Here is a 16,892-nt window from a genome sequence, read left to right as displayed (position 1 = left end):
TTATTATTATTTTTATTATTATTATGATGATCTTATCTTATCTTAGTACCACTCGGCCCCCGCGATGTATGATGCCGTCCTGAAGCACCTCAACACAGCCTTCACCGTCCTCTTCTCCCTGGAGTGCATCCTCAAGATCATGGCCTTTGGATTGGTAGTAAGCCAGAAAACAGCGTCCAAGATAATGGGGAGGGTGAACTGACTCAGTGATATGGTGGATCGAACTCTTCCCCCCTCATCTAATGATGATGCCTTTCTCCCCTTCCAACAGAATTACTTTCGAGACACCTGGAATATTTTCGACTTCATCACGGTGCTCGGCAGCATAACAGAGATCATTGTGGATTTGCAGGTGAGATGCAGTGCTCTGTCGCCGATTCACTACTATTCTTCATGAGCTGGGGTTGAAGGGAACTTTTAGTAGTGGACATATTATAATTAGTTATTCTATTTTCCACTCTCGTACAGTATCGTACAGTCTTTGCCTTGATCATCCACTGTCCCCCGCTCTTTCCCCCGGACTCTCTCCCTCCACCTCTTGGTTCCCGTTGGCCGGCGCTCTTTCTCTGCCTCAGTCCGTGAACACGATCAACATGAGTTTCCTGAAGCTGTTCCGTGCCGCCCGGCTGATCAAGCTGCTGAGGCAGGGCTACACTATCCGCATCCTGCTCTGGACCTTCGTCCAGTCCTTCAAGGTCAGACATGTTCCAGCCAATGTAGTCCCACTTTGCAGGGCTCTAAGCTAACATTTTTCACTAGGAGCACATGTGCTCCAAAATGAAAAAATTTAGGAGCACAGAAAGACATTTAGGAGTGCAACGGAAAATTTGAAATAACACATTTTTATTAGCAACACACACATTAGGTCTACTGCCAACAACAATAAACAATAATAACCTGCTCACCATAGGAGCTCTCATCCTCTCCTACTATACTATTCCCACACTTCATCAGGTGCATTGGTCCTAATGAAGACTATACTATCCCCACACACTTCATCATGTGCATTGGTCCTAATGAAGACGATAGCCTACTATTCCCACACACTTCATCAGGTGCATTGGTCCTAATGAAGACTATATTATTCCCACACACTTCATCATGTGCATTGGTCCTAATGAAGACTATACTATCCCCACACTGCATCATGTTCACTGGCCCTAATGAAGACTATGGCCCAATCCCAATACCCCCCCTTAGCCCTAGCCCTTGGCCCTAACCCTACATTTTGCGTGTTCACGCGTAGGGTAGTGTGTCTCATTCCTTTTAGCTTCTAGGGCTAGGGAGCATATCGAGGGCTAGTGGACGTTCAAACACTCCTCCAAAATGAGGGTTTTCAGATGCTGACTTGAAACCGAGGGGTAGATGAAAACACACAATGCTTTGCGAACTTAGGCAGGGATATGAAACATAGCTGCTGGTGCTGTGAAAAAACGTTGGAAGAAAGCCCAATATCTTCATAAAATTCAAATAATCATTAAAAAAAAAAAAATCTGTGGAAAAGCTTAGTTTAATGTAGATGCAAAGGAACATGTCATTGGATCGTTATGACACGCATTTCAGGAAAAACACTTTTTACGATGTCGGCATTTCATTGCGTTTTGATGTGGATCCAGTAAGTTACTGGTAGGCTACTACGGCAATGTTGAATCTAATTGAATCAATAGAACTTTGTGTAAACAAAGATTTTTGAGTGACGGTTGATACAACTCCCCCGTTATCTCACCGAATTCCTCTCTCTCCTTGGTTCCACTTTGCCTGGCAAAATACGATTGAATGGACTTCATTTTCTTCATTTTGTTAACGTTACTGGCAGGGGCATTTGGCGTCTGCACAGTCGTTTTTGAGTGAGGGCAGCTGAGCTGTCATCGCGCGTCATTGCGCATTGCAGGTTGCAGTCGTGGGACTTGTAATAAAAAATAAAAATAAAAAGTTGTGGGACTTTGTATACGGGTGCGCGAAACTTTGACTAGTTTGATCCAATTTGCATGGATTTATTTTAGGCAAAAAATGTGAGTGAAATAGTTGAAAACAGTACTCGCACAGTGTGCTCCTAAATTATTTTTTCTGATCGCACAAAACTATTTTTAGTTGCAAATGCGAGTAACCTTAGAGCCCTGCCGCTTTGGCAGCTTCACTATACTGTACGTGTAAATAGTACGTACTATTCCTTGATTTTTGGAGCGCCGATTTTGAGTGGAATGTCTTGCTTACGGAAGAGCATTAGGGCCAACAACTGAGTTTATTCTTTTTTTAAGCTTCTGAGTTTAAAGTCAGAATTTCTGAGAAAAAAGTCAGAAATAACTTCTGAGATTAAAGTCAGAATTTCTGAGAAAAAAGTCAGAATTTCTGAGAAAGAAACTCAGAAGCTTAAAAAAAAAGAACTCCGCTGTTGGCCCTAATGCTCTTCCGTACTTGCTCTTCATACAACCTATTTTCTTTTTTTGTGTCTGTCCGACCTGTAGGCTCTTCCGTACGTCTGTCTGCTCATCGCCATGCTCTTCTTCATATACGCCATCATTGGAATGCAGGTAAAGTCTAAACGAAATAAGGACAGAATTGAGCTTGACGGGGAGTGGTAGAACAACAGTCCATAGAAAAACAGAGGGGCATTTCAGTTTACGAAGCAAAGTGGATGCAGTAGGCAATTGTGATGGCGAGCCGAGCAGAAGGACGGTGTTGTCAGCGAGCGGCGCATCTCAGGCGGGGACTCAGAGAGCTGGATGTCCTATTTTACTCCGTTGCCTAGCAGCCTAATTGGGTTTCTCTCCTGACCTACTCAAGGTGTTCGGGAACATCAAGCTGAACGACGAGAGCCACATCAACCAGCACAACAACTTCAAGACCTTCTTCAGCGCCCTGATGCTGCTCTTCAGGTGGGGGGCCACGCCACAATGACACCGTCAATCTATCGGGGGGTCGATGCGTTGATTTTGAACGGCGTGATTCTAGTGATTGACGCATCGAGTTGGCGGGTGATTGGCAGGAGTGCGACGGGGGAGTCGTGGCAGGAGATCATGCTGTCGTGTCTGGGGGGGCGGGAGTGTGAGACGGACCCCTCCATCTCCCCGCTGACCACGTCCCCGGACCACGTGGGAGGCTGTGGCACCGACTTTGCCTACTGCTACTTCGTCTCCTTCATCTTTTTCAGTTCCTTCCTGGTAAACACACACACACACGTGGTGCACACATAAGCCCGCACACGCACACACAGACTATCCTCTTCGATGTCTCTTTATTTACTGAATCTCTTTCCCATTCCCTGCGGTGAGTCCAGATGCTGAATCTGTTTGTGGCGGTGATTATGGATAACTTTGAGTACCTGACGCGAGACTCCTCCATCCTGGGTCCTCACCACCTAGACGAGTTTGTCAGGATCTGGGGAGAGTATGACAGAGCAGCAGGGTGAGGGAAACACATACACAACACACACTCTTTTTAACACCACCAACACGCTCTACCACGCACTAGAGCACTAGAGCTCACAGACGTTATCAGCGTGCTCTTTCTCTAGTCTCCAGCAGAGGGCAGTATTGTATGTACTGTAATACTTGAAGGTGAAAAAAATGACCTCATTAAAAATATTATTTGTTCCTATTCAATAACCTTAGAGGATGTGACTGAATTAATTGTTTAGATAGTGCATATGTTTGTGTCAGCGGTTGACGAGAACAACAGGGAGGATTACTAATAAATCTACTCTTTGTACAGTGATTTTCGTAGTGGCCGTATAAACTACACAGCCATGTATGAGATGCTGACCCACATGTCTCCGCCCCTGGGCCTGGAGACAAGGTGCCCTGCTAAGGTGGCCTACTAATAAATCTACTCTTTGTACAGTGATTTTCCCTCCTTCTTGCCCTGTCTTGCATAGTGGCCGTATACACTACACAGCCATGTATGAGATGCTGACCCACATGTCTCCGCCCCTGGGCCTGGGGAAGAAGTGCCCTGCCAAGGTGGCCTACAAGGTACGGGAGAACACGTCCCTACGGGAGGAATGCGTTCTTTGCTTTGCAGAGAAAACTGTCTCAGTCTCCATTGATGATACCTTATCTGATCTTCTCTCTTTCTCTCTCTCTCTCTCTCTCTCTCTCTCTCTCTCTCTCTCTCTCTCTCTCTCTTTCCGAAGAGGTTGGTGTTGATGAACATGCCGGTGGATGAGGACATGTCCGTCCACTTCACCTCCACCCTAATGTCTCTCATCCGCACCGCCCTGGAGATCAAAATCGCTAGAGGTCAGGGGTCGCTCCAAGCACATGATCGACTGCATTCTTGGAGTCGTAGTTCACATACAGTAGTTGTAGTTCACATATTACATAATGTGATCTATGGTCCACTGGAGCTGTGTAGCGAGAGTTTATGAGGTGCATTGCCGCTGGTGTGTGTGCTCCAGGGGGGGAGGACCGCATAGCGCTGGACATGGAGCTGCAGAAGGAGATCAGCGTCATCTGGCCATACCTGCCAAAGAAGACCCTGGACCTGCTGGTGCCCATCAACAAAGGTGGGTGTCACACCCTCCGACACGTGGGAGAAGGTGGAACTGAGATAAAGTCAACACCGAGTGATATACCCCTCGCCTGTGTGTGTGTGTGTGTGTGTGTGTGTGTGTGTGTGTGTGTGTGTGTGTGTGAGTGAGCGTGCATGTGCCTGTGCGTGTGCGTGTGTGCGCTCGCCTGTGTGCGTTTGACAAATTCCTCTTCCAGACACCGACATGACAGTCGGTAAAATCTACGCCTCCATGATGATCATGGACTACTTCAAGCAGAACAAAGCCAAGAAGCTGCGACAACAATTGGAAGCACAGGTCAGCTTCTATCACACTATCGGGAACACTAATTAGGACTTAAAGCACACTTTGGCATGGCATGACAAGGATCTGACGTGTTGCTCGGTCTCTCGTCTGTAGAAGAGCAGTCTGATGTTCAAGCGTCTGGACGCCTCCACCCTCCCTGAGGACATCCTGTCCGACACCCAACCTCTCTCCCTCATGCCCCACTCCGCCGGCTCCGCACTGTGAGTCCACACGCGGTGTGTGTGTGCGTGCGTGTGTGTAACTGTGTTTGGGGGTGCATACATGAATGTGTGTTAGTGTTTGTTTGCGTGTGTGTGTGTGTGTGTGTGTGTGTGTGTGTGTGTGTGTGTGTGTGTGTGCGTGCGTGTGTGTGTGTGTGTGTGTGTTTGTACATTACCCTCTATTTCATGTTCCTCTGCAGGACCAGGGGAGGCTTCGTGGCGTTGAGTCCCATCTCCCCCCAGGAGCTGTTCGTGGCGCCCATGACCACTGAAGAAACAGACGCCAGCCAGGAACACTCCAGGGTGAGAACCAGAGCCCAGCCCAGTCAGACAAACAGATCCCCCAGTCACCCATACTGAGACCCAGACAGACAGACAGATACTCTAGTCACACGTACTGAGACCCAGACAGACAGACAGATACTCTAGTCACACGTACTGAGATACAGACAGACAGACAGATACTCTAGTCACACGTACTGAGACCCAGACAGACAGACAGATAGACAGATTCTCTAGTCACCCGTACTGAGACCCAGACAGACAGACAGACAGATACTCTAGTCACACGTACTGAGATCCAGACAGACAGACAGATACTCTAGTCACACGTACTGAGATCCAGACAGACAGACAGGTACTCTAGTCACACGTACTGAGATACAGACAGACAGACAGGTACTCTAGTCACACGTACTGAGATACAGACAGACAGACAGATACTCTAGTCACACGTACTGAGATCCAGACAGACAGACAGGTGTCCTCGTTGTTTCTCTGCGCTCAGTGTCGGAGGCGAAGTGTGAATCCCGCCGGGTTTGGCAGGCCACCCCGCTGTCGTAGGCATTGCTGTGCTGTCTCTGACTGTACTGTCTGGTTGAACTGGCCTGCAGTGTTTGCCCTGGGAATCTATCTATCTATCTATCTATCTATCTACAGTATCTATCTTTTACGGTATTTGTGGGTATATGTGTTTCTCTCTCTGTTTGCACTAATGTGTGTATTTTGTGTCTCTACTGTATGTATATGCGTGTGTGTGTGTGTGTGTGTGTGTGACAGACGGAGATGACCAGTGGTTCCATGAAACGCTCCGTGTCCACTGTTGCTGACCAGCAGACGAACAGCCTGTGGCAGGAGGAGGAGAAGAGCAGTCCCGAGAGAGTGTATCGACCACGCCACAGGAGCTACAAGGCAGCAGGTTAGTTCACACTCGACTCTCACCGCTGCCCCCTGGAGGTCAGGCAAACAGAACGGAGTTTTCATGGCAAGTTCAGAATCAGAATTTGTTTTATTGCCATGCAGTTTTTCAACGTATTAGGAATTTGCATTCGGTTGTGGTGCATAACATGGAGACAACATTGGACAGGGTGCAGGAACGAGACAGGACAGTGCAAAGAGCAAGTACAAAATGCTAGTGCAAACCAGGTCCAGCCTGGCTTATGTGCATGGCTGGCTTGTTTCTGTTCAGGACTGGTAGGACGGAAGCTAGTCATGCCACTGAAATAGCTGTGAATTGAAATGACATGGAATAATGTCTGATAAATAAAGATAGGTCTTGTCGCCTGGACATATTAGTTCCAATGCTACCAATGCTAATCCAGCACAATTAAAGTGCTGGAAAAGTATGGCTGCTGCGCTGTGCTTGCTATGGTGACAGTTCACAGAACTTAAATGTAGGCTACATATTCTTGAGCTAGCTGTGACTGCTAAAAAGATGTTGGTGGCTTGTCATTGAAAATCTATTCAATATCCTGTTATAGGTGTCATAGTACACAATAACTTGCATCAGCAACTTCATTAGTCTACTTGAATTCTAACCTTATTTGTACTGTAACACTACTTGAATTTTATAATCCTTCTTCTACTTTAGTACCAGTAGTACTAACTGTGGAAGGCTATTTATAGTAGTTTATGGTAGTTTATTAATATTTTGTTATATTTATTATTATTGGTAGTGCTAACAGTTATATTTGCAGCTATAATAGTAAAAGCAATTGAGTTTATAGTAGTTATATATACAGTAGTTATAATAGTACTGGCAGTTATAATAGTACTAACTACTGTTAACCCTTACACCACTGCAGTGATGATCTGTTAATGTAGGGTAATCCTCTCAACAGGCATCCTTTTTATAACAACAGTAGTAGCATACACCTCAACTTCCATACCAACACCTCCAACAACTACTGTGGTAGCATTTGTATTCCTACCTTCCTACCTTAGGCTACTAACTTCCGTCCTTCCATCCTACCTTCCTTGTATTCAAATACATATTCAGAATGATATTCAGACTGTGAACTAATATTTATACCTTTTTTGAGCTATTGAGCTTATTAAAACGATGTGTCATGAGATGTCAAATCTATTTTTGAGTGTATTACAAGCAGTAGTTTTTTATATTTATATTGAAATTTATTTTGTAGTATTGGTAGTGCTAACAGTTATATTTGTAGTTATAATAGTAATAGCAATAGTGTTTATAGTAGTTATATTTACTGCAGTTATATTTATAGTAGTTATATGTATTTACAATAGTTAGTTATAATATTATTGGCAGTAGTTGTTACAACCAGCTTCAGCAACTAGCCCACCTCACATTTTCTCCAGGAAATTTATTTTCTAGTTTTGGTGTGCTGAGACTACTGCCTCTTGTGGTGGCAACATAGAATTGCAGGTCAACAACGGGACGGAGGGAAAGAGGGGAGGAGGGAGGGAATGACAACCAGACAAATGCTATCTATGGTGCGCTGGCTTACAGCCACATACAAAAGGATAAGCTAAGAAAGAAGACAATATACAAAAAGTAGTGCAGTCAGTGTGTAAAGGCTACAGTGAGTGAGCAATGTGTATATGTGTGTCTGGCATGATATGTGAGTGTGGTGCGTCCTATACAGTACATTCAGGTGATGCGCATGTGTCTCTCAACCGTATCTCTCAACGGTGTCCGTGGTGGGGCAGGGGGGAGTCAGAGGGGACACAAGCTTTGTTGATGAGGCTGATGGCCATGGGGAAGAAGCTGCCTCTGTGGCGTGATGGACCGCAGACTCCTGCGGGGGAGGGGAGTGGCACGAAGAGATTATGGCTGGTGTGGAAGGGGTGGGCCGCAATCTTCCTGACCCGCTTCAGGGTCCTGGAGCTGTACAGGACCAGTTTGCGGCCGACCCAGTGACCACCATGCTAGTTGTTCATGACCAATGTGGATCAGACGAAATAAAAAAACTAAAATGAATACATGAACAGTCCCTCTGTTGTCCCCTGTCCTCCCCCTCTGTGGATTGCTGCAGTCTTGCGGTCTGACCGTTGGCAGCAAGGAGACAGGGAGAGAGATCGCGGGCGCTCCAAGGAACGCCGTCACCTCCTCTCCCCGGACGCGTCCCGCTGTAACTCGGAAGAGCGGAGTCTGCAGCCGTCGCGGTCCTCCAGTGCGGAGTGGACGCGCACCCTGGACAAACAGGTAGGTCCCAGGACACGCCCCGTTACGTCTCGTTCGCCAGTGAAATAACCTTGAGACCAAGACAAGCATTAACATTCTTCAAATGATAGAGCATTGCTGTTGTCGTCACGTTGTACGTGTACACGGCATCACAATATGTGCAAGTTGCTTGTCCTTTCTTTTCAAAGTGGTCCCACACAATGCTTTGCCTGGCCCGCTTACTTTTTCCAAAATATTCCGCTGTTGATTTCTCTGCTTTTCTCCCAAGATGGCTGCTTTGCTACCACGTTTTTTGATAGTAGATCGAGTAAATCTCACATGCTCGAACAAATCCTTAACAATCAATGAATCGATTTTCGATTAATTGTTTGCATTCCTAGAGGACACAGGTTTAATAACGGGTTTGATTAGGATCCACATGCTGTGTATATGCCGACTCATATCGTCACATTCATTCTGTTGAAATTGTATTCATTGTTTTCTGACTCCTGCTTCCCCAGGGCAACAGTTCAGACAGCCCGGTCCCCTCCACATCTGAGTCTAGCACCCCTAGTGGCCGACAACCCTCCCGCCCTCACGTCTCCTACTCCCCTCTGGTGTGTCGCACACACCCCTCCATGGAGGAGGACGAGCAGGACAGCCCAGAGACCCAGAGGCGTCGGGAGCCCTCCTGGGGGGCTGGAGAGGGGGCCACAGGGGAGGGCCAGAGTGGGGCGGGCCTCCAGCACTCCCCCCTTCGCCGCTATCCCTCAGAGCCCTACCTGGCCCCGCAGGAGGGCGACCACAGCCCGGACCCCTCCGGCCCCATGGAGACCCTCACCTTCGAGGCCGCTATGGCCCACAGCCTGGGACGCTCCAACACCATCAGCTCCGCCCGCCCTCGCTCGCGGACCGGCTGGCAGGTCCCCAACGGACACTTCCGGAAGCGCCTGGCGCAGACGGTCTCTGTCACAGGCCCACTCAGTGACACAGAGGAGGACGACAGGTGCTAGGGAGAGGAGGAAGGGGAGGAGGAGGAGGGACAGCTGTGCTATAGAGGGGATGCTGTCACTGTCTTATATTACCACTGCAAACGTTTGTGGTTCCAATATTTGATCGAATGTGAGAGGATAACAATACATGAACATTATGGTATCCACGTCTTGAAAATGGAATCATGTTGAAGTTTACAAAGAACACAGGCAATGAAGGACAATTTATTTGATGACTACACTGTACATATAATAAAAAATAAATAAAAAAAGTAATAATGAACCTCAAATAGCCTTTGATATACTAAAAGATGTTATGAAAGGATTGAAATATGTTGTTTGTGTCAGTAGGTATTGTCATTTCTGAAGGTGTATCTCTGACATTGATTCAGTGTTGCTCTTAACAGTGTGTGTGTGGGTGTGAGAGTGTGCGTGCGTGTCTGTGGGGTGTGTGAATATGTAATGTGCAAAGTAAGGAGGCTCAATATCTTTTAAAGCCATAGTTTTGTAAATACATGTCATTTGCCATAACCTGATAGAGCCAACCTATACAGAGTTTCATACCAACAAATAACATGCTATCATGCTGATTCACTGTTTAATAATACTATTTGTGAAGCCTGTTGGGAGCACAGTCTGACGTTGTAGTCCCAGTTTCTGTTTCTGCCTAGCCCTTTGCTCTTGTCATTTCTCACAAAAAGAATTTGGTCAATGTAGAAACTGATTATTGTGAATATTGGAATGTTTGACAAACATAGTCACTTATTGACTTCTTATCATCCTTGTCATACCAGCTTTAGATTGTCTGTCCTCTGTCTAGATTGTCTGTCCTGTCTTATCCACCCCCAATTGGATCATGTAATAGTGTGATTGGCTTCCATAGTGGTGCATCATCAAAAAGGAGAATCTAAACTGTGATTCGCTGTTCTTTGTCATCAGCTGGAACAGGGGACCAGATGACATCACTGCCAAACAAAGGGTCTGAAAGCATTTTAGGAGCCATCTGACAAGAACAAGCAGATTTGTGGCTGTACACAGTGTTATTTTTGGTTTTTCCATTGGTTATGTTGTCCCTTATTCTCTACATAATCTTTAGTTAATCATTGAATTGTTTCATCAACAATTTAAAAGGACATTTTGACAGCTTAACCATACATATTTGTGCAGTGTAGCTGTCCATTTCACTCTTCCTTTGTTTGAGCCTGCATCATTCTGGTCAATATCTTTCAGCAGCTGTTCATCACCCACTATTATTCCACATGTGAATATACTGTATGTTTCATCACACACAGCGACTGTAGAGATGAACACAACGCGTTAAGAGAGGGTTTATTAATGTACAGTATATGTATATCATGCTATAAGATGTTGAAGAAAAAATGCTCACTTGCCTGGAGAAGGAATTTGGGATATCTGGAGTGTTAATTGAATGTACTTGTATGTGTTTTATTTGCCTGAAAAGGGTGATTGTGAAACTCACTTAACCAAAAACATGAATTGAATCATATGTTCCTGGAATGCAAATAGTTGTTTGGTTTCTGTGTGTATAATATTTGTATATATTAATAAAAATGTGTCCTCAAATTGCACATTCATATGTGGGTGAATGTCTTCATATCCAATATCAGTGTTCAGTTCTTAGACCTTGTTATACTGACTAAATTCAGTCTGACAAAATAATTTTATCTCATTGGATCATATAGAAGAATAGTAGAACAGTATTAGGTGCTAGAAGGTACAGACCCATTTAGCTACATGCCATTCCTGTCCATTTCACTTTACCCCTTCAGACAAAACACAGCTTGCTATAATGTGGGGCTGCAGAGCTACTGTAGAAAAGCACACAGCTGCACGCTGAGCCTGGCTGGGGAGGTAGATAACATTTTATGTAGACAAATCATTAAAAACAAAGGCTTGTGAACCTAATCGTCATTGGCATACAGCCTTGTTAAATGTGGGAACCAAAAACCAGCTCAGACATATCAGACAGAGAAACACAACACACAGCATTCATTTCAGACTCGGCAAAATGTTTAAAAAGTGTGTGTGGGGGGGGTCTGTGGTGGTCTGTGGTGTGGGGGTATGTGCCACACTTTTGTATGTTTTATCATACATGTGTATAAAACATGCAAAAATCTGGGACGTCCAAGCTTAATAATAGATGAATGGATGTGTAAACCAGCGATTATGTGGTAGCCACCATGAAGAGCGTTACATATTTTTTGTATTAATTTTGGTGACACGTGTTGTTGATGTGACGTTGCATGCATCCATCCAATGGAGCTGCAAAACTACCCTGACAAACACAACAGCATAACACCATTACGTCATATCCAATGGACGCAGAGATGTCCTAAGGTTGAAAAAGAGCAAATTCCTTACTTTACTTTATACACGCTCGCAAACCCCGAGATGCTGGTAGAATCCGCAATTTCCAAGGCTTGATGCTGTGAAATTGATGCTATTCGGTGAATGATTTCGATTGGAAGTCGTAGACCGAGGAATGACTGACACCAATCTAGGAAGTGAAAAAGTAACGTTAGCTGCCAGCTAGCTAACGTGATCGTAGCTAGCAGGGTTCTTTGTTTTCAGGTGGTCTGTAGCTAGCTAGCTAATGATGTTGTTGTTAAATAGCTTGGACAGCTGATATGACTCTAGATAGTATTCGTATTCATATGTATAGGATCTCTTAGTAAGTTGTTAAATAATTGTAGTCATTGCAAAATACATAAAAAGGAAAGGAATATATATTAGCTAGCTAACATTTTGCCAGCTAGCTAGCTAGCTGCCTAAACTAACAATAGCAAGTTTTCCAAGCTAACGTGACTGTAGCTACTGCTAGATAACGTTAACTAGTTAGCTAGCTAAGCCTAGTTCTAGCTGAGCAGAAACACGGGCTTAGGAGAAGAGGAGATGGGCAATTGTCTCAAATCTCCGACGTCGGACGATATTTCTTTGCTTCACGAATCCCAGTCAGACAGAGCAAGTTATGGTGACGGGACTGACCCGGACCTGGAGCCTCCTCCACCATACCAGGTTAGACTTGAACTAATGGTGCGTTCGTTTATAACTGGGAGGTGGCAAATTGCGACTTGCTACTAGGAATGATTAAATAAAACACCTCATGAACTCGCACTTCCTCGTCGCAAATTCGGATATGTTTCTCAGCCCCCAGTTGCTCGAATGCACTAGATATAACTAGGTAACTGTGATATAATGGTATATAGATATAACTAGGTAACTGTGATATAATGGTATATAGATATAACTAGGTAACTGTGATATAATGGTATATAGATATAACTAGGTAACTGTGATATAATGGTATATAGATATAACTAGGTAACTGTGATATAATGGTATATAGATATAACTAGGTAACTGTGATATAATGGTATATAGATATAACTAGGTAACTGTGATATAATGGTATATAGATATAACTAGGTAACTGATATAATGGTATATAGATATAACTAGGTAACTGATATAATGGTATATAGATATAACTAGGTAACTGTGATATAATGGTATATAGCTGAATGCACACAGGTAGGAGGTAGGTATTTTCCCACTTGCGACTTGCCACCTCCGACCACAAACGAATGCACCATAAAGTTACCAGCTGCTAGGTTAGCTAGCTAAAGTATATTGTCTAGTTTTTTTTTTCATATTTTACAAGTATATTGCAAATCGTACAATTTGAGTCCTAGTCTTCACCGAACCACAGCTGCACATGTCCAGTCACAAAGAGAAATCACACTCAACTTCTTGTGTGACCTAAATGCGTTATTTACAATCTCACAAAAAGAATTAAGACTTGCCAAGAATGTCCAGATAGGGACGTTTTTTCTTCCCCCTGGTTGACAGGAGTGCTTTAATGGGTGTGTGCTTTGGGCTTCCTATTATCTAGAATACCTCACGCTTGATGAGAATGGACCTCTCACTTTCTCCTAGCGGTAGAATTGCATTATAATGAATGCCATTATGTGGATCACCAATGCAAGTCTGTCACATTACAGACGGCACTACAGTAAGGACACACACTTTGTCGCTCCAGGATGTGTGCGGATTTAGCTAATCATTGAGGTGCCACTCCAGAAGGTGTTTGTCTAATGCTGTGATGTGATGTGTTTGCGATGCCCCCGCCCCCCTTTGTGTCTGGTTCTCCAGGAGCAGGCCCACATGCCTATGTTCCACCCCACCCCTAGTCAGGCGCGCCTGGCCACTCAGCTGACGGAGGAGGAGCAGGTCCGCATCGCCCAGCGAATCGGCCTCATCCAGCACCTCCCCAGGGGCGTGTACGACGGAGGCAGGGACGGCTCCGAGAAGAAGATCAGAGAGTAAGCATGGCCCCGTTTTTGTTGTTATTACTGGTATTGCTGTTTTTATATTATTGTTGTGGGACATCAGAAGCAGGGCCACCCCCCTGACCTGTTCCTTGTTGCTTTGCCTCCCGGCAGGTGTGTGATCTGTATGATGGACTTTGTGTATGGGGACCCCATCCGATTCCTGCCTTGCATGCACATCTACCACGTGGACTGTATAGACGACTGGCTGATGCGCTCCTTCACCTGCCCCTCCTGCATGGAGCCGGTGGACGCCGCGCTGCTCTCCACCTACGAGACCAATTGAGGCCCCGCCCACCTGGGCCCCGGCCACGCCTTCACCAAGCCCCCTCCCGCCACCATCCCACTCACCTACCCCACAGCCAACAGGGGCCCCCCGACGGCAGCACACAGCCTGCCCGCCTCTTCCACCTTCCTCCGGGTTGGGGGGGGGGGGGGGTACGGCATGTCAACGTGAGAGAGACTAATGTCAACACTCGTGATCAGCAGAAGAGACGGAGCCCGTAGGGCAGGTGCTGGATAGGCCAGACTGGTCATGATAAGACAATTGTCAATTTAGGATGTGCGTACGTGCGCTTGCGTGTGTGTGTGTTTGTGTGTCTATGTGGTTGGTTCTAGCTATAGTAGATAGAACTGGTTGATGTGTTGGCGGGGGTGGGGTGGGGGGGGCGCTATCTGGGGATGACTTGGCATTTCCACTTGAGCAGGTCTCAGTGATTTTCCATGCCAGTCAATCATTGTTCCATCAAGATGAGTAATTGTTATTGAGCTAATTGTCAATCGTCTGAATTTGGCCATAGGGAAGTCCCAACCAGATTTCTTTAGAAGCCACGAGTGGCAAAAGCAAAACTAATGTATACTCATCAGCAAAGATAATATTCCCCTCGAAAGCCTTCACGGTGGAGACGAGTGTATACAGACTGAATATAACCCTGTGTCAGTGTCACAGTGGTATATAAAGAAGTAACAACTTGTTATATAAATACTGCAAATAAGTATGCACACTACAGAAATCACCCAAAGTCTATTGTGTTTAAATGGGAGATATTCACAGACATTAGCTTATTGTTTTCGGTTTTCCATCGTACCACAGTGGTTCCATTGCTAGCCAAATGGCCAGAAAAGGATCACACGTGTGTGAGGTTGGTATGATTTGCCGTAAGTGGAGTGAAATAGCTATCAGCCTGTTGTAAAGGGCTCATTTGTGCATGGGCTGGAGGATCAGTCTAAAGTTAGGAATGCTTGCACACACATTTATCTGATCCAGAGATTTGCACTTTACTTATAGGACAATAACGGAAATCTTATATTAATATATATAACTATAACCTTGCACTATCAATATTCTTTCTTTCTTTTTTTGCAATGTAGAAGTTACAATTGATAATGCTATTATCGATGCTTACCATTGGTCACTTGTTCACTTATCACATTGAAGTAAGCCTGAATATGTACTCATAAGTTGTGTGACTCAGTTGTGTGGCTTTTGTTTGTTTTGCTTCTTTTAATCCTCATTTTTGTGGAAGTAAAGGGACAGAGGTTGGCCCCAGATTGGCCGAGGCTGTAGTTTAGAATACAGATCTAATCTGTTTCAGTATTTACTTATTTTGACTCTTCTACCATTGTCTGTCACACAACCTTCTCGATATGTTTAGAAAGACTCTGTTACAGTACATCTAGTTAATGAGGCATTAAGCGTTTGTAGTGTCTTAGTTAAGTAGGGGCACACCTTTCTTTATTTCCATTTCTCTACCTCCTATCTTAGATTTCTTTTGATGTCATTGTGTAATGTGAGATTACGACCTTAGTTTACACTGTTTTGAGCCCGTGTCTGCAAACCTCTGTCCCAATGCTATTCCAGAGTGAGAGAGATGTTTCTCTAATTGTGACAGTGACATCAGAGATAACACACCTTCTTCCATTGAGATTTTTTTGCAGTGTTTTTCAACTGTTTTTTTTTTTCTTTCAGCACTCTGAAAATAAATGTTATCTCCTGTAACTGTAATCTTTGTTTTTGGGAAGGCTCACCAGCCCCCATGTAAAGAAAACAAATAAACTAGAAAGCACATTGTCTCATCCTTGTGTCAATGTTCATATTCTGTATGTAAAAAAAAAAAACATTAACAAATTAATTTAAATAGGCCTATAGGTAACTGTGTATGTCATAAGTCACTTTGCAACAATGTTCCTGTTAGACAATAGGAGGAAATCACATTGCCTTTCCTCATCAGCCTTATTGACTACACACTTCGAAAGTTCTGTTGATTCCACTGCAGTTATCCTGTTTGCTCAGTAGAGGGTTGTCCAAATCTGTTATCCCACTTTTCATCCTGAATCAGTCAGTATAGAATAGTACAGTACAGAATAAGTACTGATTTGTTTTATTGGTATAATCATGGCCATAGTGGTGTCATGGTGATGGGTCAAGTGTTTCAAAGACTGGTCACATTGCAAACGTATGTATGGATTTAATACCCAACATGATCTGTCTCTTGTTACTGGTGATTAATTGCAACATGTTTTCTTGTTCCCTTATCCCTGTGATTAACCAGTGACCCATGTAATCAGTATGATCAGCTTAGAAATGCTGCAATGGCCTGATCACCTGCTTGGTTGGAGGCAAGATTACGATGGAACAACTTTGAAAAAAAACAGCAGGAGCAGAAAGCTCTGAAGGCCCAAGAATGTACAAATGCCTCTTGTTTCAAAAGGAAACATAATCCGATTTTCCATGGCGACACATGTGACCATCTCAGTAAGGTTCATTCACAATGACAAAGCATATAATAGGTATTAGTGTTCATTCAAATCTTACAACTGCACGTGCATAATTCAACAACAAAAACACGTGCAACGAACAGGACATTGTTTTGATTCTTTGTTATTATTCTACACCACAAGTACTCAAAGATGGTAAAGTGTGTGAACAAATCCATTGAATTCCTTGAATGGCACATTGATCAGTCTGACTGGGGCGCTGATGTTCGTATGGAGGTTGGTACACTGACAAATCAAAAGCCAACCAGAACTGATACCAGCATGCTCCATTCATACGATGTAGCTAATGACACATTTAGATGATGGATTCTCCAAACAACACAAATCACAGGCTGCACAAAATGA

At 44.5% G+C, this 16,892-nt stretch overlaps 2 protein-coding genes across 2 annotated transcripts in view; both read left to right on the top strand.

Moving 5' to 3' along the window:
- The window catches only part of LOC311325512 (voltage-dependent R-type calcium channel subunit alpha-1E-like), a gene marked incomplete at its 3' end in the record, with an annotated part of 55,784 nt that extends 46,343 nt beyond the window's left edge, over positions 1-9,441 (top strand). Inside the window, exons 31-46 of the mRNA XM_084458226.1 lie at positions 47-157; positions 272-352; positions 576-695; positions 2,466-2,531; positions 2,785-2,876; positions 2,987-3,161; positions 3,278-3,405; positions 3,875-3,971; positions 4,133-4,238; positions 4,397-4,504; positions 4,707-4,807; positions 4,910-5,016; positions 5,217-5,319; positions 6,076-6,214; positions 8,301-8,470; positions 8,950-9,441. Coding sequence (XP_084314352.1) covers positions 47-157; positions 272-352; positions 576-695; positions 2,466-2,531; positions 2,785-2,876; positions 2,987-3,161; positions 3,278-3,405; positions 3,875-3,971; positions 4,133-4,238; positions 4,397-4,504; positions 4,707-4,807; positions 4,910-5,016; positions 5,217-5,319; positions 6,076-6,214; positions 8,301-8,470; positions 8,950-9,441 — 2,196 coding nt within the window. The remainder of the gene's footprint in view (positions 1-46; positions 158-271; positions 353-575; positions 696-2,465; positions 2,532-2,784; positions 2,877-2,986; positions 3,162-3,277; positions 3,406-3,874; positions 3,972-4,132; positions 4,239-4,396; positions 4,505-4,706; positions 4,808-4,909; positions 5,017-5,216; positions 5,320-6,075; positions 6,215-8,300; positions 8,471-8,949) is intronic.
- A 2,326-nt stretch (positions 9,442-11,767) lies between these two features.
- Positions 11,768-14,176, top strand: LOC311325188 (RING finger protein 11). Its single transcript, XM_084457859.1, has 3 exons — positions 11,768-12,456; positions 13,594-13,763; positions 13,884-14,176. The coding sequence occupies exons 1-3, from the start codon at positions 12,334-12,336 to the stop codon at positions 14,053-14,055; spliced, it is 465 nt and encodes a 154-aa protein (XP_084313985.1). The 5' UTR covers positions 11,768-12,333; the 3' UTR covers positions 14,056-14,176.
- Positions 14,177-16,892: the final 2,716 nt, after the last annotated feature.

Source organism: Borostomias antarcticus (assembly GCF_949987555.1).
Source record: "Borostomias antarcticus genome assembly, chromosome: 24".
Classification (NCBI taxonomy): domain Eukaryota; kingdom Metazoa; phylum Chordata; class Actinopteri; order Stomiiformes; family Stomiidae; genus Borostomias; species Borostomias antarcticus.
The sequence above is the reverse complement of the archived record's forward strand: the minus strand, read 5'-3'. Positions and strand labels throughout refer to the sequence as shown.

What these genes read in the sequence shown, in the direction of transcription:
- LOC311325188 (XM_084457859.1), top strand. Translation starts at nt 12,334, where the DNA reads ATGGGCAATTGTCTCAAATCTCCGACGTCGGACGATATTTCTTTGCTT. An exon ending in AGCCTCCTCCACCATACCAG is followed by an intron (nt 12,457 to 13,593) that starts GTTAGACTTGAA and finishes CTGGTTCTCCAG; the next exon opens with GAGCAGGCCCACATGCCTAT. An exon ending in TCCGAGAAGAAGATCAGAGA is followed by an intron (nt 13,764 to 13,883) that starts GTAAGCATGGCC and finishes GCCTCCCGGCAG; the next exon opens with GTGTGTGATCTGTATGATGG.